The following is a 24,599-nucleotide window of genomic DNA, read 5'->3' as shown; positions in this document are numbered from 1 at the left end:
CAGTTTGGTTGAATTGTGTCAAATTCATCCTCATTTTTAAAAAAGTTTCATTGTCGTCCTCACGTGGTATAAAAGTGTCAATTGAATCCAAACATAGAAAAAATTTGTGTCAAAGTAGTCATTTTTCCTATATATCTGTGTCTTCCTTTCATATGTCACTTCTCTGGAGCTATGAAAAACCTTAAATTGGATAAGGTAAAATGAATATCTGTACTTGATTGTATGAAAGGAAGACACAGAGATATAGGAAAAATGACTACTTTGACACAAATTTTTTCTATGTTTGGATTCAATTGACACTTTTACACCACGTGAGTACGACAATGAAACTTTTACACCACGTGAGGACGACAATGAAACTTTTTTAAAAATGAGGATGAATTTGACACAATTCAACCAAACTGGGGACAAAGGAAGCAATTAAACCTAACTTTAAATAACAAGCTATTTCAAAAGCTAATTTTTTGAATTTATTTTAATTGAATAAGTAAATAACCTATTTGTTAAATCATACACCCTGATTTTTGGGATATCATGTTTTTTCAAAAGTCAATAAATTTCGAATCTTTACAATAGTGTGGAAACATATTTTCAAAAATCTTAACATTTTAACATGCATAATTTATTCAAAACATAATAATGTCAAAAGCCTTCACCAATTACATTATTTCAAAAGTAATTAAAATGACCAAGGAAATAAAACAACTACAATTACTTTGTTTCAAAAGTCTATACCAAAAGAACTTTTTAAAGAAACATAAATCTTTTCCTCTTCATCTCACGAATCTATCATGCCTCTGGAACATATGCAACATCATTTACTCACGTCTAACACATTATATGATCATTGTTGATAATTTCATTCACAAATACAAAACACAAACATGTATGAGGTAAGCTACCGATAAAACAATCATAACAATAATATGCATATACATACTAATTATATAAACCATAATCAAACACGCAACAAGATACATACCTTCTAATTATATTAACTCTAATTAAACACACAACAAAATACATACCTTCTAATTATATCAGCCATAATCAAACTCAAAACAAGATACATACCTTCTGATTATATCAACCATAATCAAACACCCCATACATAGAAGTAATAACAATAGGATTCCTAATCTTCTAACTTAAGCATTTCAAACATAATGAATTACTCGATCCTCGATCCTCGATCTTTAACCATTATATTCTTATCCAACATCTCACACTTAGACCATTGGTCTATCTACCCATTAGCACCTATGCTAACTACCTACATAAGGAACATCTAGTCCTATCACACAAGGACAAGGAATACACCTTCACTCCAACACAAGGAAAGCTCAAGACCCTAACAACCCTTTCAATGCATTCAAGGCAAAAGGAAGCACTTATCTGAGGATTTACGAGGTACAACAAGTAGCCCCACTCTCATGCTCATCAATCACATACTCAGGTACATCACAACTCTTACCCATGTTCCACTGTCAACCACAAGTCAAATTGACCCTAAATATAACCACTAACCTCAATCTCTCATTATCATCATGTTCTACATCTCCTTAGGCTTGGTCCATATGCATTCTTCATCAAGTTCACCATTTTTTTTATCAAAATGTACTATGATAATCGATTATTACTTAAGATAATCGATTATCTTAGTGAAATTTACCTATAAACATCATGCATGAATGGATAATCGATTATCCTCCTAGATAATTAATTATTCCCGAAACTACACTCAAAACCAACGTGTAGATAATCGAATTATAACTAATGATAATTGATTATTGTTGAATTGAAACACATCTTGGACATGATTCAAGCATTCAAACATGCATACATCAACCGTGAAAACATACTTAACACATCATACATGCATAAGCATCACATACCCAAGTAAACATACTCAAACACATATAATACATCACTTGAACAATCCAGATCCAATCATTGACATGTTATACCTCCAATAAACCTAATTATACTGCATATGATTATTACCACACCCTTACTGATGGGAAAAAGGGAAAAAAGTAATAGAAACTTAACAAAGAGTAATAACACAACGAAAATTTAATCCCCCTTCTTGTGAGAATCTACGAGGAGCACAAAAAAAATAGAGCAAAAACAGAATCCAAAGCATAAAGAGACACCAAATATTTTTAACATGGAAAACCCCTCAAAGGAAGGGTAAAATTTCATGAGTCGTCCAGACCAAAGAAAAATTAATTGTGTCAATGCAAAAGAGTCTCTGATAAAAAAACAAATGGGGTTTTCAATCAGCTAAACTAACTAAGCGTAAATGCTTACAATTGAGAACAAAGAAAATGAAAATTCTCCAAAACTGCAATGCAAGACTATTTTCTCCCAAACTAGAAGTCTGATTGACGATCCAAATGGTTAGAATATAGCACCATACGTCTGAAACCTACTGTCCGAAAATCAACCGGATCCAACGGTGAACGACTTCAACACGACGAAAATACCAATGCAGGTTTTATGTTATGGAGCCACGACTTCTTCTCTTCCTTTCTCTCTCACTTGGATTTTCCCTATCTTCTAATGACTCTAATGTGTCCTACTAATCTGACCAATCTCCATTAAAAAAAGTGAGACATAATGGTCTGCATTATTTGGCCTATTCTCCACATAGGAAGGGAGCCCAATAACCCAACACTTACAAAATATATTTGCATGGAAACCTCCAAGAATCATAAATTTGTTCCCTATTAGCATCAAATCCTCTATTGTGATTAGCCAACAAAACATACATAATACATTCATAGGGAAAACCAATAACATATATTACCAAAAACTTATTCCCATGCACACACAAACCCTTGTCCAACAATAAGAACATATAATCATAATCATAATCATATAACGCATATCAAAGTATTTTCATGCAAGTAAATCGAGAATGCATAACATACAACAAACAATGGTAAACTTCCTCGTATCTTGGCTAATACTAGAGTTTTATATTAACTTCAAAAACATCGCAATCCTCCCTTGCACTAAGATTTTCTACAACTCTTCCTCTTTTCTCCTATAAAACGTCTTTTCTCTACCGTATCTTTCTAATTTTTGCTTTTTGTTTTATTTTAGAGTAAACAAATGCGAACCCCTATTTACTCTTCTTTTTATCTTCTCCTATTCTATCTCTATTATTTTAATCTTAATAAAATCTCTCAGTTTATCTCTAAAACCACTAAGATTTTCTTTTTTATTCACTCTTAACTACTTTTTAAAATATCACCAACCAGCAAATCTTTTTAAAATCTATGTAATCTTTTAAAATATCTAACAATATCTAATAATGATTTTCTTTAATAATAATATCTCTTTTAATCTTTAAACCCTCCAAGATTTTGTCTCCTATTTCCATTTAACTAATTTTTAAAATAACTACTAAATCTTCTAAAAGATTTACATAATATCATTTTATTAAATATCTGAATTATTTAATTTGTATGTTTTTCCTTTCTACACTCCTTAATTAATGCACCAACTAAATAAAGATAAAAGTAAAAAATAACGTAACAATTATATATATTATAAGAAAAATATATACTCAAAAATACTAATCTTTAAAAAGAAATTCAAAGTCTCAAAAACTACTTTGTTTTTAAAATTCATATTTTCCTGATCTTACAATAAATTTAAAAAAAAAATATTTTAGATATTTTTTTTCGGTTTTCTTTTTTTAAATTATTATTTTGGGAGGGGGCGGAAACTGAATGAAGAAAAAATATTTTTGTTTTGTTTTAAAAATGCATTTATTTTTTAGTATTCATTTCGTAACTACCCAAATAGTAGTTTCTCCTTTCCACATCTTACATTTTTTAAATTTATCTCTTATGACATTCCTTATCTATTGTTTCATTCACATTATCTATTTTTCTTATGCAACTTTCTTCAAGTCCGTCCAAAAGATGTTCATCAATCTTTTTCTTTCTTTTTTTCACACAATGGACTCCTGACACCTTAACTTGACCTCTCTATTCAGTCTTTGTTTTTTCTGAAATCAAAGTCTTTTACTCACTCACGTTTTTGGCTGACACTGTCAAATTGTGTAATTTCTAATTTCAACAAGATAAATATTGAAACTTGGATTTATTCTTCATAGCAATATACAACAATTGAAATGGCTTGAGAGGAATGATTTCTTATAAATAGAGTTAGAAAATGAGTTTACTCAACATACTTGTCTTGTCATAGGGATCAATTCAATTTGACTTATGGTGTAATTATTGTATAATGGGTTACAAACTTTGCAATTAGCTGAACTCACTTTGAACTTGATAATATCATCCAATAATCCATACCTATTGGATCATCTTGAGCAAATGGTTTAAGGAATTCCGTTTAATCTTTTCGGAGTTGATTCTTTTCGAATGTTATGTTAGTATTTCTTTATATTTTTTTAATATGGTTGAATTTCCAATATCTTGTTTTTTAATAATATATAAATTTTATAATCATGTTTTTAATTTTATTTAATTGTTTAATTTTTTTAGTGAATATAAAATTTTATCAATAATTTAGTAGTTACTAAATAAAAAGCATTCACCCATAAATACAGATCTACACGAACTTTATATAGATTAAATCCGTAAATAATTATTTGTTGATATATTCTGTAAGTAACTACTTGCTAATATAGGTAATTAGATTTGATGGCAAACTTCTGGAAATCACTCAAGTCTTCTAAGCATAGGTCTTTGAGAGATGGAAACATTATACGCATATTTTTAAACAACAACTTTTTGTATTTTTGCCTCTTGTGTTTAGGTGACATTTACTAAAATGTTTCTTACAGCCAGAACATTACTTAGGACGCAAATTTTTAAAACTTTTTTAGGTGTGACAAATATGGTTTCGTTAATTTATTTATAGTCATTATGGTAAAAATGAAAAGTATTTTTTTTTGCATAAGTTTTCCTTTCCATTTTTTCTGAATTACTTATGATCATATGAACTAGTTATTGTGTCCAGAATTGTTCTTGATACTTTGAGAACATCAAATTCCTGAGGAACACTATACCTTCAAGCCGGTCATATGTTGGGCAAGAGAGGTCATCATCTATGTTATAGATAACACTTTCATTTAGCAAAGATGTATATGTTAATTTTATCCTATATATGAGGCATGTGCAGGGGGTGTGGTAATCACATTGGCAATTTCAAGTGACATTCAGGCTGCAGTTACTCTTGATCCTGGTCCAATCTCCGATGAAGAAATTAACCGTAAACTTGTGTTTTTCATTTTATGATTAAGGGTTAAATATGTTTTTAGTCCCTAAACTATTGGTCGTTTCTGGTTTTCGTTCCTCTTTCAAAGTAAGGTACAATTTGGTCCTCATTCTTTTCGAAACGTTCGTTTTAGTCCTCGGAATTTTGGTTTTAGTCCTCATTTGTTGCTAAGACCAAATTTTTAAACAGTGTTTAGTTTTCGAGGACTAAAACGAAAGTTTCGAAAAGAATGAGGACCAAATTGTACCTTACTTTGAAAGAGGGACGAAAACCAGAAACGGCCAATAGTTTAAGGACTAAAAACATATTTAACCTTATGTTTAATATTGTTCAACATGATATGGTGCCTCGGTTACCGTGTACAAGTGTTTTTTTTAAGAATTCCCTACCAATTGCAATTAAACGACTATAAAACCAACATCAACACAACTCAAGGGACGCAGAACTTGAAACTATTGGCAGCATCAGACCCATGAATCTTGTCACTTTGCATGGCTTAGTTTTTTTATTTATGGGGATTTTATCTTCCACAGATTAATTTATGGAGTTTTTTAAACCTTTACTATAGAGTCGCTACAAACATACAAGTTTTCTCCAATCCCTTTGTGAAGGATTTTAATCTATGATTAGTATTATGTGGATGTTTTAAACTTCTTTTATTTATAATCTACATTTATAATTTCTTAATTTAATAGAATATGTTTTTTATAGTAAAAAATAAATAAAATATATAAAATTGTAAAGTACATAAAAATTAACCAAAATTAACTTATTAATAATTTAAAATAAAATACAGTTGGTTAACAATTACAATGTAAATATAAAAAAATTACATAACATTTTAAGATTGATTAAAAGTTTCTAACATGGTAAAAACAATCAGACTACAATTGAAAACAACAAGATCTCTAACAACTTCATCATCTTCTTGGTGAACAACGTTGTTGTACTGTTCAATAACCTCATTCTACTACTTAATCACATCCTCCTGAACATCAAGACCAACAAAACAACAATATTAAGTAGTGATTAAAGAGATTAAATACATAAACTCTAAAGTAGATTAAAGAGATTTAACAACAACAACTATTTAATCTCTTTATGGACTCATTCTACTTAATCTCTTTAACAAATACATAAAACAACAACACATAAACCCTAAAACATAACAAATAACTAAACTCTAAACCATAAATCATAAACTCTAACCAAGAATACACAAAAATCAATAAAATTAAAAAAATAACAACACCATAAGTCATTAATAAAGATTAAAACCAATTGACATGACAAATAACTAAATTTAAAGAGGTTAAAGAGAATAAATGCACAAAACAACAACTCATAAATTTTAAACTCTAAATCATAAATAAGTATAAACTAAAATCAATAAAATTAACAAAACCATAAACCATTAAAAATAAATTTAAACTAATTTTAAAAAAATTAAAATTATATATATATATATATATATATATATATATATATATATATATATATATCTTACACTTTAAATTCTAAATAACAATATATAAAATAAATAAAATTAAAAAAATAACAAATCATAATCTATTAAAAATAAATAAAAAATTAAATACAAAATTAAATAAAATAAGAATTAAAAAATTCTAAAAATATATTAAAAAGTCTAAACTCTAAAGAAGAACAGACACCATAAATAAAAGTCCTTAAAAATAAATCAAAACAAAATTAAAAAAAATTAATATAACAATTAAAATAAATAAATATATATATATATATATATATATATATATATATATATATATATATATATATATATAAGATTTCGGAATTCAGTATTTAATTAGATTTTAAAAATTAATGTATTTAACTGAATTTTAAATTTGATAAAAATTTTAATCAGATTTTGAAATTCTATAATTTCTTTGTGGATTTCGAAATCTGTTGTGTGATGAAAAGAGAGATGTGTTTCGAAATCTGGTGTGACAAAAAGAGGGATATGTGTTGATATTGCAGTGTAGGTAGGGGGTGAGAGAAAATAAGACTTGTTTGTACGGTGTTAGGATTCAGAGAGCTGAGTCAGAAAAAGTGAATAAATGGGATAAATATAAGAAAAGAGAAAAGAATTTACCATAGAAAGTTCTGGATAAGTTAAGGCGTTCAGAAAAAAAATTTGGAGGAAAAATTTAAAGTGACAGGTACTAGATCCTTAGTCTCGGAATGTGAGCAACCTTTTCCCAGTCTTCACCTCCTTCCCTGATACGGTCTTCCAACGATAAACATAAATATATACAAAGATCTGAAATTGATTTAGGAAGACCCTCCTCTGGTAAGCGTTGAAGCTTGGGGCAGTTCCAAAGGGTTAGACTTTTAAGAGATGAGAGTTGATTGAGAACCGTGTAGTCCAGTTCTTGTAGATTTGGAAAATTACGGATGCCTAGTTCAGTAAGAGAGAGTGGAAGCAAACCTTCGTCAGGAAAACATTCGGCATCCAGATGTTCAATATGTAACGTTTTCAAAGACGGATTGTCTCCGAAAGTTCCTTTCAGTGAGCCAACAAGTCTAGGGCAATTACTGAGTGTCATCTCTTTTAGATTTGATGGCAAACCTCCCTCAGTGAAAGGCTCAAGTCTTGGACAATCACTAATGTATAAACTCTTGAGCATATCCTTGTTTTCAGGCAATGATTCAATTTTAGGGCACCAACCGATATCCAGACACTCCAGTGCGTGATTTTGAGAAATCATCTGTAAACTTTTTAACCGCCAGAGAACAAGCGTCTTTAGTGTCGGGAAGAAATGTAGTGGAAAGGTCCACAGACCAATATTTGGAGAAGGCCTAAAACTGGATCCATAAATCTTCAAATGTTGAATAGAATTGTCGGGTATGTTATCCCGAACCATATCCAAGAATGATGCTTCCATGATGTCCCCAGCCAATAGGAGGCTTTTCACTGTAGCCCAATCAAGCAACACCTTTGCACTTTCTTCCAGTTTTATATCTAGAGCCCTGGGAGCGAAAGCCTCAAGTTTTTGGCAGTATCTAATGCATAGTTTTTCCAAAGGAACAAGTAGCTCTGGCAGCTGTCCTTTCAGCTTGGGACAACCCTTTATGGATAACTTTTGTAGACGTGGAAAAGCACCTGTCACAACTTTACATTCCCATTTCTCCCATTCTTTCATATCGAAGAAATATAATTTCTCAAGGGATTTAAAGGAAGAAGAATTGTTCCCATAAAAATCAGCATCAATGCTCACTATCCCATGAAGTTTTTCAATTCTCAAGTCCTTAAGAGATGGCAAAAGTCCAAGGGGAGGTAAACGTTTGCAATATTCACATTCCTTCAACACTAAGGACACCAGATTTGGTAATGAATTATCAAATAACCAATTTGGAAAATGTTCACCCATGTAGCTCCTTATTGACAACTTCTTCAAGTGTTTTGAGGGTTGTAGATTCTCAATTACATCCTCATCTTTTGTTGAATCATCAGAGGAACTGTCACTTGAATCAACAGAGGAGCTGCAACTCCAATTCCAATTGAACTCTAACTCCACAATGTGTGGTTTGTTCTTCAGGTATGCTTCTGATGCATGAGAGGGATCCTCAATACTTTGCAGCCCACTAATGGATAAACTTCCGTGAAGATTGATTTGTCCCAATTGTTGAATACTGAGTTCCTCATGTATGTCAACACAAAACGAATTCATCAATACTTGGAGATTCTTCAGCTCTCCCAAAATATGCACATTCTTCACTTCAGTATTTAATAGTTCTAGGAAACACAATTTGTCGAGTTGAAGCAAACATGAGGGAAGCTCCGTTAAACTTTTACAATGGTTTAGCTTCAGTATTTGCAACTTGTAGAGTAAACCTATAGAGTCGGGTAGTTCTTCTATTTCAGTATAAGAGAGATCTAACGAACGAAGATGCTTAAGATTTCCAATAGATTTAGGCACCTCTGTAAGGATACGAAAGACATTCAGTGATAAGACGCGTATGTACTTGAATTTTGAAAACAAGTCATCTAACGATATCTTGCAACGCCAATAGAGCATAACACGAGGATACCCGGTCCAACTTGTTTGAACAAATGTATGCAACTTTCGAGAGTCAATGAAATTTCCAAACCCATCAAAAGTTCGAATTTGATCGGTTGCAAATGAAAAATGACGAGTTCTTTTGTGTACTCCTTGTGGTTCATCGACTCCTAACCTGATGCAACTGTCTTGACAAAGGTATTTTGCTAAATCAAGAAGAAGGTCATGCATGATAAAAGCATTTTCCTCTTCCTCGTTTGATTGTTGAAAGAAAGACCGTGATAATAGGTCGTTGAAATACTGTTCACCAACTTCTTTAGGACTCGAAGAGCTTTCCAGAAAATTTTCAGCCATCCACAGTTGAATTAACAAGTCCCTGTCAAACCTATGACCTTTGGGAAACAAGCCACAAAAAGCAAAACATTTCTTTAGATGAGGAGGAAGGTGGAGATAACTCAATCTTAAAGCAGGGAGTATATCACTTTCATTTTCTGAAAAATCCCACATCTCACTTTTCATAATGCTTTCCCATTCGCGAAGGGATGGCTTATTGTATAATAGACTTCCCATTGTTTTCAAGGCTAAAGGAAGCCCATTACATTTCTCAACTATCTTCTTACCAATCTCCATGAAATCTGGATCTAGTTGAGAATTAGCACTTTGGAATGCATGTTTTTCGAACAAGTCCCAACAATAATCTTTTCTTAGTACTTGCAGGAGATGCTTTTCTGATCGCATGGTAACAACAACTTTCTCGCTTCGTGTAGTGACAAGAAGCCTACTTCCTGGGGCCCCAAACTCAAGAGCTTTCTGCACTTGTTCCCATTTGGATTTGTTTTCGTTCCAATTGTCATCCAAAACAAGAAGAAATTTCTTCCCCGTCAATTTTTCTTTCAATTTTTTGTGAACTCCCTCAAGATTTGTACTATCAACAGGTGATGCTGAAACACCCTCAAGAATTGCTTTTGATACATTGAGAACATCAAATTCCTGTGGGACACTTACCCAAGCTTTGATATTAAATTTGCCTTCAAGCCTTGGGTCATTGAATACATGTTGGGCAAGTGAGGTTTTACCCAATCCACCCATACCCACAATAGAAAGTATAGATAGGTTGATGTCAGTGTCGGATGTAAGTTCAGAAGTGAGCCAGTTAAAGATAGATTCTTTGTCATCATCTCTGCCATAGATAACACTTTCATTTGGCAAAGATGTATATGTTAATTTACTACCCGATCTTGATCCAACCCCAACACCAGCACTCTTTTCCAAACCTAGAATATAGCTTTCGTTTGCAAGATCTTCTAGGTCCTCAATGACTTGTTCCATCTTGGATTCAATTTCTATTTCAAAGAAACTGACAAAAGAAGAATTCAGGGAATTCCACACCTTGTTAGTAGCACTCTGAGACTCAGCTTCCGCCTGGCTTTTGGAGAGTTCATAATCTATCTCATCCAAGAGATCCTCTGCATCAAACACAGCATCTTTGGCTCTGAGAAGCCAGTCTCTGACTAGTGGATCTTTGAACTGCTTTTGTTCTGCATCAAGAGCCACAACATCAATGGCAAGGAGCTTCATCTTCAAGTTGCCGAGTTGCTTCTTGTGTTTTCTTTGACGAAATATGTGGACAAGACGGGCAGCCAAAGTGTCGATAGTTCTCTGAACGAAAGTAGAAACAAGAACACCGATAACCATTTCTGATGCCATGGTAAGAACAGAAAAGGAAGTGGATGAATGAAAGTGAGTATTTTCAAGTGAAGCTTATGCCTTTGATTGGGTACAGTGCAATGGAAATAAAAGTGATAAGCTATTTTTTGAATGATGGCCTTGAGGTGAACATATTTTCCTTGATGGTTCGTCGTCAACTTGAGTCTTCCGACAGCTCTCTGTTATTGATGAACTGTACTCAACTAGCTTGAAGGAACGAGTGGTTATGATATAGTCAATGTTCAAATTTTCTTATATTTGCCTACACTTGTCAATTATTACGTACCATCCTCCACGTCTTCGCGGGTAGAAAGAAGAGAATATTGATAATACAGAGAATATTGATATAATAATAAAAAGAATGCTAAGAAGTGAGTTATAAAAGATATAATAGAGATAATAGTTGTAAATTAAATGAAAAATAACAAGCCAATGATATATGTAAAGACAAGGGATGATCAGATTGAAAAAATAAAAGAAAGAAAGAAGAAAAAGTTATATATGAAACAGTAAGAATAATAATAATAAATTAAAAATGAGACGAATGCATTGTGTGACTTTTTTCATCAAGCAAACATAAACTACTTAAATACATTCTATAATTCAGCAAATGTTAACTTCATTTATTGTTAATTTCTAGAAAAAAAAAGTACTTTTCCAAGCCTGCCGAATTTTGACAATTGTTTCCTGAGTAGTTTATGTTATCGAATAATTGAAGCTATGGAATTTATTTAGACATAACTATCTGTAAGCACTTTAGAAGAAAATAATAAAAATAAATCATCACTACAGCCATGATTTTACAGTTCATTTTATTTTCCGTGAGTGGATGAATGAAACTGAGTATTTTGAAGTGAAGCGAACGTCTTTGATTCGTTACAGTGCAATGGAAATAATAGTTATAAGCTAACTTTTTGAATTATGACCTTTAGTTTTTCTTTGGTGATCGTTTTTTCCTTGATGGTTCGTCGTCAACAACCAACAATAAGTGTTGTGTTCCACAGCTGTCATTCACAAACTGAACTACAAAACTCATGTATTACTAATTTCTAAGTACTTTCCCAATGCATGATTTTAACAATTGTTTCTTCAATGGTTGTTCATCCTTCAATAACTGCAACTATAAGCACTCTTAAAAAAAGAGAAAAAAAATTTCAAGTTAAATTTAGTTTATGTATTAATTAAATTGTAATTTTTTTTATATTACATCTTTAAGTTCTTATTTTTAACTTATACTAATACTATATTATATTTATAGTAAAAATTAATTTATTTTATTTTTTCTTCTTATATATCTCTTCTTAAAGTAGCAAAATCTGTTTACATGTCGGAATTTGTGTCAACTACTATAGTGTGGGCATCATGTGAAGTGCTCCAAAGTACCTATAATTTCACACTATTTTTCCAATAATATGAAGATGGTTGGTGCCATGGTCTCCAAATGAAAATATGTTGACATTAGGGATGAGAAAAAAAACCTCTTTATACCAAATCGATTTTCGGTTTTTCTTTCACTAGTACAAAATTTGCTTTTAAACTCGTATAATAGGCTTCGGTTTACACAAAACCAAAGCCTATCAAAACGCGGTGGCATTTTTGTAGTTATAGCGAACTTATACGTCTATAACCTCTATAACCTCGATTATAAAGACAATCGATGCCTAAAACCACATAAAATTATCTGCAAAACTAGCTTTTAGGCTTACAACTTTATTAAAAGAAGCTACTGCCTCGGTTCTCTGACCAACCAAGACAAAAAACCCTGACAACTTTTTCAAAATAGGCCTATTGTCTCGGTTCTCTGACCAATCGAGGCGAAAACTCTGACAGCTTTTTCGAAATAGGCCTACTGCCTCATTCTCTGACCAACCGAGGCGAAAAACTCTGACAGCTTTTTTGAAATTGGTCTACTGCCTCGGTTCTTTGACCAACCGAGACAGTATGTCCTGCCAGAAATTGACAACATTTGATTTTGAACGTTCCATATCCTTTTTTTCAACCTCTACTGCCTCGGTTCCATTTTAACCGATGTCATAGGTCATTTATGCCTCGGTTTAACCGTGAACCGAGGCCTATAGCTAGTAGATATTTTCAAATTTTGAATTTACAATTTTTTTTTGAATTTTTTCTAGAAGGTTTACACATCGGTTTTATTTATAACCAAGGTAATAGCCTCTTCGATGGTTATATTCCAGATCCATAACACAGTAAGCACATTTTCACTCTTCTTCCTCTTCCGTCAAAGAGTAAACGCGAATTGCAGCTTCGCAATGGCGCGAACAACGTTTCCTTGTCGCTCCCCCGCCTATACCTCCACCACTAGCTGCCGCCGTTGGCTGCCATTGTTGCCTCCACCGCTAGGCTTCGCCGCTTCCTCCACCACTGGCCACCATTGTAAGAAATGTTATCCTAATGTTCCTTTTTCTTCCTCGCGTAACCATTCTCTCTTTCAGGCGAAGTTGTTGTTTTGTAGCCTCCATTTCTCTTGCACGAGTGTTTGGTGTGGTCTCCATCTTCGTTGGTTCTATTTCTGTTGCGTGAACAGTTCTCCCTTTATTTCTCTCGCGCCAACACTATTCGTTGTTGCCACCTACCATTCGTCGCTGCCACTAGTTATTTGTCGCCGCCTTCGACCGTTCGTCACTGTCTTCGGTTGTTCGTTGTCGCCTTCATCCGTTTCTTTGTCGTCTCCATTATCCATTGCAGAAAAAAAGAAATTATTTTGAATAGACAAAAGACCCCATTTTCTGGAAAAAAAAGGCATTCATCGCCTCGATTCAAAAGCAACCGAGGCAAAAGACCCCTACATACTGCCTTAGTTCTAAATCGAGACAAAAAGGCTACCCCTTTTTGCTTCGCCTGTATATACCTCGGTTCATGAACCGCTGCGTATAACCGAAAATAACCAGTGTCGTTTTCCTTTACTACACTAGTGTTTGATCCAATCTATTTAACATCCATTCTATCAAATATCTACTCCGCTTAAAATCTATTTTATTAAATTTATATTATAATTTAATCTATATGTTATAATTCTTTTAGATGAGATATCCATTCTTTTCGTCTAAATTTTCAAATATGAAAAACTCAAATTTTCAATATAAATTTTTAGTTGGATTGGACATAAGGTCAAGATGAGCTTATCTAGATCGAAGATCCAGTCGGGCTAATCTAAGCTCAACGTCAAGATCGAGATGAATCAGCCTAAGTCAAAGGTTGTGATAGACCGAACTATGCCAAAGTTAGAGATAGGTCAAACTAGACCCAACGTCAAAACAGGCTAACACGTCCAATGTCAAGACGGGTCAATCCGGACCGTAGTCAAAGGTCTTGCCGGACCAGTCTAGGAAGAATGTCAAGACAAGTCAACCTAGGACTAAAGGTCCAGGAAAGACCGACCTGGGTTGACAATCGAGATGACCTGCTCTAGGTAGAATGTCAAAATAACCGCTAGGCCGAAAGTCTAGACAATTTGGCATAGGCTAAAAGGCGAGAAGGGTCAGGTCAGGCCAAAGGTCAAGACAAACTGTCCAGGCCAAAGGTCAAGACAGGTTGGCCCGGGCCGAAGGTCGAGACAGCGTGACCCGGATTGAAGGTCAAGAGGGATCAACGTAGGGCAAAGGTCATGACAAAACGACCAAGGCTAAAGGTCCAGAAAAGTCAGACCAGGCTTAACATCAAAATGGGCCAGTACATCCCTAATGTTGAGATGGACAGACCTAGAATGGAGTGTGAGACAGGTTGGCCAAGACCAAAGGTGTAGAAGGGTCAGCCTAAGTTGAAGTTTAGACGAGTTAGTCAGGGTAAAAGGTCTAAAGGGGCTGACTTGGCCGAAAGTTAAGAAGGGACAACATAGGCCAAAAGACGTGACGATTTAAGTCAAGACGTGTCAAATTGGGCTAAAAGGTAAGATGAATCGACTCAAACCGAATGTCGAGACAGGTCGTCTAGAGTCAAAGGTCGAGACATGCCAGCCCTAGCTAAATTTTGAGACGAGTCGACTTGGGTCCAACATGATAAATTTGATAAGATTTGGTAGCATTTCACATTGGACTTCGAAATACACAAATAAGAGTGGTCAGGGATGACCACAATCAAATATGCATCTGGAGAACAACACAAATAATTTGAACCAGAATTTTATCAAACTTATCCATAAACTCCAATGTACATGTTATAGCAAATTATGAAAAATAAGTTTTTCCAAACTGTTTGATCGGACAATTCAAAATTTAATACAAACGAATAAAAGATTAATCATTTGTGTTAAATCTCAAACAGGAACTAAGTTTCACTGAATCATTTCATACTACATATATATTCAAAATTTAATCAACAGTATATTGCAAAAAATTCAATATGAAAAGTTTACATAACATGACAATCATAATAACACAAGAAACTTAATCAATCATGCATAACAGACTAAAAATCACATCTCAAATAATCATATCTCCAATAACCAATAACATTTCAAACTAAAATTCATATATGCATTAACTAATAACCAAAAATCAAAACTCAATCACATATACAAAATCTAATAACCAATAATCAACCAAAAAACTAACCTTTTTCAAGGAGTTGAAAACAGAGTCATAATGTTCATTATAATTATATTAGAGGCATAATGTTAGCTAAAAGCGACCTTGCTTTTAATAATATGAAGACTGTTTTGAAGATTGGGAAATTGGTAAATATTATTTTACTTAATTTATCAGAAAATTAATTATTCATTAGATTACTAGCTCATTTGTATTGAAAATTGTTTGCGTATAAACCTTTTTCTGATAAATGTTGTTCTGCAGGGTCCTTTGTCGGTCTAGGTTCTCTCTGTACCTATCGGAAAAGATTAAAGTTTTTGATAAAAAAGGGCACATAGCAAAATTATGCATTGTTTTTCTTCCTCTTTTTACTGCTTGCATGGTTGGAATCTCACGAGTGCATGACTATTGGCATCACTGGCAAGATGTGTTTGCAGGAGGACTTCTGGGTTTGTTTTTTATGGACTATAAAAAGGCTATGAATGGATTAAATATCATTGCAAAGTATTAAATATCATAAGTCATTTTGAAAAAACTAAATAAGAGCGAAACCCATCTCACTGTGTGTGATGTTTGTTTCAGGTTTAGTCACATGTAGAATCTCCAATACTTATATTCACACGCAGAAGATTGAGATGACGAAGAAGAACCCAGCTTTGCCCCAACCGAGAGATGACGAAGAAGAACCCAACTTTCGTAATCTAATTTCAATCACCCACACACGTCCCAATCACTTAATCTCATTCCACAAATTAAACAACCAACGTGGCAGATTATTAAGACGGAAATTGGCAGAAGATGTGGCCTCGCCGTTTGCCAGATCAACAAAAAGTTGACGCCGTCCATTTTTAAGGACTAATATTACATCTTTCAATACTATGAGGATTAAAAGCCATCAAATTTTTGAATAGGGACTAAAACCAAAAATCGGTGATACTTAAGGAACGTAAAACATATTTAACCCTTATAATAATAGTTATATTAAAAAATAAAAATAAAAATAAAAATAAAAATAAAAAAGTGAAATGATAATAATATAAAATTTGATTTGATATGTTATAATATATTAAAAGAAATTAAACAATTATTAAATTTTAAATAGAAACATAAATTTTAAATATGCTAACAGTTTAATAAATATTTAATTTCATTAAAAATAATAATTTTATTTATTATATTTTATAATTTAATAATTATTAAAATATAATTTATATTTTTATAATAATTTTATTAAAAAGTAAAAATAATAATAATAAAATTGAAAATAGTGTTTAAAATGACATTAAAAATATTTAAATATATTATATTTTATTAAAATATTAAATTAAATAATTATTAAAATTCCAAAATAAAAAAATTAAAATTTGTTAATCGGATAAGGAAATCCGATAATATATTACTCGGATATGGATTTCCGATTAAAAATTTTCTTAAAATTTTGTTTTTTTATTTAATTTTAATAATTATTTAATTTAATTTAATATTTTAATATAATTTAATATATTTGAGTATATTAAATGTGATTTTAAATATTATTTTTATTTTCATTATCATTATTTGAATTAATTTTATTTTTATTTTTTTAATAAACTATTATAAAAATATAAATCATATTTGAATAATTATTAAAATATAAAATTATAATAAATAATATTATAATTTTCATTTAAATGAAATATTTATTAAATTTTAAATAAAAAAACAAAACCATTAGCATATTTAAATTTTTGTTTTATTTAAAATTTAATAATTGTTTAATTTATTTTAATATTTTAATATATTTTAACATATCAAATCAAATTTTATATTATTATTGTTATTTCATTTTTAATTTTTTATTTTTATTATTATTTTTATTTTAATTATTTTATTTTTATTTTTATTTTTTCATATAACTATTATTATAATATAAATCATACTTTGATAATTATTAAAATATAAAATTATATTAAATAATATTTAAATTTTAAATTAAATTAAATTATTGTTAATGTGGTGTAGAGTGGCTTTGGTAAGAAAGAGAAGAAAATAAAAAGATATTTATTAAGGTGTCTTTAATAAAAAAGAGAAAAAAATAAAAATATTTTTGTTAAAGTTAAAAAGTAAATCTTTTGAAAAGGTTGGAGGTGTAGATTGAGTTGTAGAAGCTTAAAAATAAAATTTTTGGAGGTACAAGATGATACGTTGGAGGTGTAGGATGAAACACTCAAAGATATAACACATTAACTTGCAAACGAAATTTGGGCTATTGCTTTCTGCACCTCACTTTGTTTTCTTCTACACCCCATAAAAGTGGTACTTCCCAAATTACTCCTCATAAAAATTATAATAAAAGTCTCTATATCTCCTTACTTTCTATATTTTTAATATTTTGTCTTTGGTCTGAGATGGACACGGTTCAATTTCACCAAAAATAAACTTAACATGATTCAGTCAAAGATAAATCGACATAATTCAACGAGAAATGGGTCTGAGTTGACTCTGTTTGAGATGGGTATAGTAGTGAACCTGACTTTACTTCATCAAAGGTAAAACCATCCCAATTTGACTTAAGATAAACCAAAAATGAAATTATTAATCGAAGTTAAGATTGATTCGATCCAAAACTCAGTCGAGATGAATTCAAGTTCAACCTAAGCCTAAGATATAACCAAAACGAAGTTTTGCATACAATTTTATGATATATAATAATTGTGAAACTGATTCCAAATATGGTAATTGAGATAACTCTGTTGGGCTATATTAATATCATTCATGAGAGATTTTGAGTACATGATAAAAAAAACATCATTTTATTGACATTTTGATAATAAATACTGAATTTATGATATAAATAAAGAAAACAATTTAAGTATATATTTTGTAAATGGATGATGGCACCTTAAATATTCTAACATAATTATATAATTATTTTCTGATTAAAAAAACATGTCTTTACATAAATAATATTATGTTAATATCACTAAAACTCATAAATATTATAACTCTATATACATTTTTTAATAAATATTAAATATATATCTTTTACGGATTCCAGTTAACATGAGTATTTTAACTATTCATTTATTGATTGATGGTGTAAAAAACATCATAGTATGTAATCCTCCTATACTTACTTTCTGTAGTTAATCCTATCATTATCCACTCATCTTATATAAGTATTTTTAAAAGAAGTAAGTGATTGGAATAAAATTATTAGTAAGAAAAATATTAATAATGTAAAAATAGTTTAAAATTTGAATATATATATATATATATATATATATATATATATATATATATATATAATATAAATATTTTTTTTAAGATATAAGAAGTTATTTTTAAAAAAATTAACTTTTTAAAATTTATATTTGATATAATTTATTTAAATTTATTCTTAGAAAAATTACATTTATTTATATTAATATTTTAATATAAAGTTTTATTTAAATTATACTTCAAAATTAATTTTTTTTTCTGATTTTATATTTAAAAATTTATTTTCGAATTTTTTTATTTAAAATTAAAAATATAAAAATAAATATATATGTAAATATATTCATGAATACTTAGAGACATAAAAAAAATCACAATTATTTTTTCAGATAATACTCAACAATTAACGAGCTGGGGTTGGAGAGATATGTAGAGGATTGTCTGAATTTGACTTCAAAAATAGTATAGTAAATCTTTATGTGTATAAGGAAATACAAAAGGTGGGAATGGATGATTTGAAACTTATTCTCTAGCTCATAAAAGCTTTATTTCTTTCCAACCACCTTAAAGAATCACATGCAATTGCAATCCCTTCTATATCTCATCTTTTAGGCAATTAATGAACTGTTATGCTTTTATTTATTTGTTTATTTTCATTTCAACTATGTGTTTTTTCTATTTCTGCATTTAACTTTTCATTTCAATTATGTGTACAGTACCTTTTTATATATCATTTGTTCGTTGTTTTACATAATGTAATTTGATTTCAATGTAATCCCTTATTAAGTGTTCGAAAAGTTTTATTCGATTGTTCATTTCTCACAGTTTACCAATACATTGTGCTAAAAATATATGACTTTTAAGGCTATATATATATATATATATATATGTTTCCAAGATCGAAATATGGATTAACATTGTACCTTGTAAATTTACATACATATAGATCTAAGAAACATAAGCACTTGTGTATTAAAACTATATATGGGTTAATAGTAAGTTAATATTATATATATAATTAATTAACTTAAAAATAGTAAAAGAGAAATAACTCCAATTAGAAATTGAGTATACAATGCTAAGAAAAAAATAATAATAATAACAAAATCAGCGTACAAATTGAAAGATATGGTGTCAAAATATTTAGTTTTTTAAATATTATCTTTTTAAAAAAAATCTATCTAGTAAAAATGAGGTTAACTTTTAAAAAGGATTTTGTAAATCATTTTTCCTATCTTTTGGAAAAAAAGGTCTATTATTAAGTAAAGGTCGGAAGATGTAAGATGTCTAACTATTGAGTTTGGGTAACTCTAGATAAATCTTTTAGATTCACAGTATTATGTTTCTTTAATAGGTTTATTTCATTAAAATGATTTGGTAACAAAAATTCATAACAAAATTAAGTTTAATTACTTAATTAATTATGATTTGATATTGATGTAAAAACAGGTTGTTTTATACCTTTTTAAAAACAAACAGTGAATGTTAAATTGAGTTTCAAGAGAGAATGTATGTTGCAATTTACATATTTGAAAAAAAATAAAAAAATATATAAGCACCTTAAATAAAAATAAATAAAAAATATATATGCACCTTATATAAATAAAATAAAATAAAATGAATTTATTTATATTTTACTTTCTATAAGTGAATTGACAAGGACACAAAAGTCATCAACCCATTGTTGAACAATATACATGAAAGAAGAACTAAAAGAAAAAAAAAATACACCATGAAAACCTAAAATCAAAATAACATTATATTAAAAATTATAAAACAGGTTTTTTATTTTAAAGATTTGAAAACCTAAAATTAAAAATGACCCAATAGAGAATCTTAGACTGAGGATTGATGGTGTGGATGCATTTGCAAAAACACACTTGATTACGTTGACGTTTTGTCACATCTGGTGTTAATTTTGTTGGTTCCTTGTTCTTTCCGTGGTCAGAAAAGAAAGAAAGAGGATTGGGAGGGGACAAAGAGCATGTAATTAAGGAAGTAATAAAGAAGAAAGATGAAAGAAATGCAGTAGTAGGTGGTTCTGGGGCACATTAGATATATATTCTTTTATTCTTTTCTTCCAGAGTTTGAAGTTGGAAGGATGAACACATATATGGAAAAGCGTGCAGTGCCAAACTTCAAGAAAAAGTTGTGTTGATAGAAACAAGGAATAGTCAAGGGCATAGCAGTGTGTGATAATGCAGAAGAGAAAAGGTAAGAGAATTGGTCAAGTCACCCTCATTGAATTCATTTCATACTCAATGGAATTAACAAAGGCGTTCAGATGCAAGACACAGCTCCATAGTGTTGGCACTGTCTAATAAATGCCAATGACATTCACAATTAAACGTAGTAGTGTGACTCATTATTGTGTTGAGTGGTTTTTACTCAGAACAAGCAACTGCTATAAATGCTCTTCTTTTACAGCAAGGTCTAATCATCTCTTTCTCCCATCTAATACCAATTTCAACTTTACAACGTCTAACTTGTATCACCAAACCAAAATATCACACGACCAAAACCAAACAAAAAACCTCAAGCAGATACAATTGATCCAACATTGTTCTAGACACCAGGTCAAGTTATTTGACCATACATTTTGTTAGATTTGACCAGAGTTTGTTTTCATTACTAGAACAAGCTTTTCTGTGATTAATAACCATAATCATTGTCTTTTTCAGTGGAGGAATCATCTGCTTTTGTTTACTTAGTTTTGAATTTGAGTGCCTATACATAAAATGACCCAAATATTAAACCGTACAAAAAAAAAAGTTAATTATCTTAATTTTGATAAATTAGATAAGTGAATTATTTAGTGGGGGAGAGAAGATTTTTTTCATTGGTAAGACAGTAAAATAATAATAAGATTAAATATGGTCAGCTACTTTATGTTGACGTCATATTTAAGTTTCTACCTAGAAGTTCTGCAATGATGTAAAGGAAATATTAAAATGCAACTTGAGCTTTGAGGTATCATGATCTTGAGAAGTGTTGTGAAGATTGCGGTACGATTCTTTTTTCCATATCTAGTGTTGTCAAAACTATTAAAATATCCTTAATTAATAACAAGAAAAAGTAATTGGTAATCATACAACCATGCATAATAATTATGATATTAACTTAATCATGTTCATTTTAATCTTGACCATATATCTGTTATGTGCCTTTTCTCACATACTATCTCTCACCAACATGATTTCTTTCTGTGTATGTGAATAATAAAGCAGTTTTTGTGCTGAAATTATGCAGCAGATCAATGACAATAAAAAATAATAGTGAGCTTGACATTTCCAAAACTTAGACAGCACAATGTAGAGTAATAGTATTTCCAAATTGACTTGACTTAGGCAAGCACATGAGGAATTGCTTACATTATATGTATAGAATTGAAGAATATGACAGCGTTGTGAGTCCAAATTTATACATTGTGAGTGACAAAATATGCAGGTGGAGATGATTTGAAGATGGTAATCAAGAAGCCACAAATCAAATGAACCATATTAAATGAAAAGTTTAACTAAAGTAATTAATTACCTATTGCATGACTAAATATATGTGGCAACCCTGATGAAACCCTAGGAGCGGTTGGCAGTGTGGCGGTCATCGCCACCGCCAGCAGCGCTCTGATGCTGAAGCTGGTTGAGTTGCCCTAAGCTGGCAGATATGTTCATGGCCAAGAGGCTTGCATCGTAGTTGTTGCCTCCATCAAAGCTTCTTGCTACTTGTTGGTGTTGGTCTCTGGGAAAAAACTGATGGTGGTGAAAGTGGTAGTGATGGTCTCGGCCAAAGCTGTTAGCAGTGTTGTTGTTCTGGTGGTGGTGGTGGTGGAAGGCTGCGGCGGATTCAGAGGCCATGAGGGTGTGATTGGTGGTGATGCTGCTTAGGTTTTGGTACCTGGAGAGCTCAGATTTGGCGCAGTAGAGATCCATTTGAAGCTGGCGAAGTTGGTGCTGTAAGAGTGATATGACTCCAACACAGCCATACACAGGATCACGGAGTCTCATCTCAGCTTCATAAGCAAGGGAATTCACAGCATCTTCACGTTGATGAGGGTGCAAATCGTTGAGAAGCTTGGTGACATTGCTGGCCCCAAAAATTCTATGAACATTTGCAAACTTCTGGGGTTGGTCGGGAGGAAAATAGGGTGCAAAAGCACACTCGGGTTGGCATTTGCGACGCAAGAACTTGCATGCTGCACATGGTGAATTTGAAGAGGCCATGGTGGATCACTCACTTTGTTGAACAAAATCCTCTTCCTAGTAGCTATAGATAGCTTCTATCTATCTCTTTCTTTTCTTTCTCTCTCACACCACCATTAATTTCTGTGACGCATTCACCATGTTTGTTATCACTATATTGTAAAATAATGATATATAGTAATAAATGTTATCAAGAAAAAAGAGAAGAGATCAATTAATGTGTGTGTTAGATGGCCAAATCCATTATTTTAGGCATCTTTTTTGTACTCTCCATTATTTTAAGCTGCACACTCTTTCCCATCCCCTTCTCTTGCATTTGTTTCCCTCTTTGCATTTTAATAAAAAAAATTATAAAGGCAACTTATTATTGATAATTTATATCCTTATTCTTTTCAAAATTTGGTTATTTTAGTAAGGGAAAAGGGAAACAAATATCTAGGTTAAAAAAATATAATTTAGCAAGGGTGTGTGAACTTTGGTTAATGGAGTAAAAGAAATTGGGAGATCCAAGAGGGAGAAGATGAAAAGAGCAATGGGATTGAGGAAAATACAAAAGTGACAAAAACAAGGAATAAAATATGGATATATAACTAGATTCAAAGATTGATTTACCAGTCCAATTTCATATCCTGAGACAAAATCCTTGATCCTTGTGCTGCTGACAGAGGAATTGAAGACAAAACCAAGAGCCAGAGTTTGTAGATGAGGAAGGAGGTGCTGCCTGTGGAAAAAAAATAATGTTGAATGTTTGAAGGCAGAAGACACTCCCTAGTGTAAGTAACAATGAGAATTGATTGTTTAACTTTGTACGATGGAAGAGTATAAATATAGGGAGAAGAAACTTAATTAATGTAAATTGTTATGGTTATACACTACATTAATTTCCTCTTTTTAAGTTGGATCAATGCATAAATTTTCAATTTTCTCTACTCATAAGTCTTTCACTTGCTTGACATGTCCATTTTCCCCGTCTTAGTTTGTGTGACTTTTTGTGGGTGATGAAGCGACGCGAGGAACGAGAAAGCAGAAATTACATCTTTGGAAAATTGCTATAGAAATGAAAAGAAAGACATATTTGGATTGTTAGGATAGAATTGGTGGATATTCCAACGGTGGAAACAAGTTATGATGTAGAACAAATAAGAAGAAATAATAAAAGTTGTAGAGTGACAAGTTTTAAGGGGTTGGATTAACATTATATGTTATACATTTAGGAAAGTAATTCAAAAAAGTTCAAGATAAACTTGAGAATTTCATTGAATGGAGATAAGTGAAACTAACAATATATAATAAAAAGAATTTACAAACTTAATATTTTAAGATTTATATGAAATCGCTTATATGTGTTGAGTATTGATTTATGACTCATATCCAAACTTTATTTACAAGTTAAAATAAAAAGTGCCTTTATGTATATTCACTGTTTTTTCAATATAGGATTCATCATTGGTTATCTAAAGATTATTGTTCAATTAGTTATTGTCTTAGATTTTCAAATTAATCAATATAAATTCTCAATTCATTTGGAATTCTCACTACTAATCAAAGTATATTCTCAATTAAAAGCAAGAATTTTGTATATTAATCATAGTAAATTTAACCAAAGTACATTCTAAATTAAATATTGCTATGTCTAATCATGTCTATTCTTTTACCTCTTATATCAACTA

The 24,599-nt window shown here is 31.0% G+C and overlaps 2 protein-coding genes across 2 annotated transcripts; both read right to left on the bottom strand.

The window, feature by feature from the left end:
- Nucleotides 1-6,013: 6,013 nt before the first annotated feature.
- On the bottom strand, nucleotides 6,014-11,218 carry LOC124831548 (putative disease resistance RPP13-like protein 1). The gene is made up of 2 exons (XM_088110357.1): nucleotides 7,373-11,218; nucleotides 6,014-6,247 (listed from the first exon to the last, which is right to left on the bottom strand). The coding sequence occupies exon 1, from the start codon at nucleotides 10,986-10,988 to the stop codon at nucleotides 7,443-7,445; it is 3,546 nt and encodes a 1,181-aa protein (XP_087966483.1). The 5' UTR covers nucleotides 10,989-11,218; the 3' UTR covers nucleotides 6,014-6,247; nucleotides 7,373-7,442.
- Nucleotides 11,219-22,026: 10,808 nt separating this feature from the next.
- LOC124833963 (protein ASYMMETRIC LEAVES 2) lies at nucleotides 22,027-23,049 on the bottom strand. Its single transcript, XM_047308540.2, has one exon. The coding sequence runs from the start codon at nucleotides 22,948-22,950 to the stop codon at nucleotides 22,306-22,308; it is 645 nt and encodes a 214-aa protein (XP_047164496.1). The 5' UTR covers nucleotides 22,951-23,049; the 3' UTR covers nucleotides 22,027-22,305.
- Between the last annotated feature and the right edge of the window lie 1,550 nt (nucleotides 23,050-24,599).

Source organism: Vigna umbellata, chromosome 3, assembly GCF_029865625.1.
Source record: "Vigna umbellata cultivar VRB3 chromosome 3, Vumbellata_1.0, whole genome shotgun sequence".
NCBI lineage: Eukaryota > Viridiplantae > Streptophyta > Magnoliopsida > Fabales > Fabaceae > Vigna > Vigna umbellata.
This window is presented reverse-complemented; position numbering and strand designations above follow the sequence as displayed.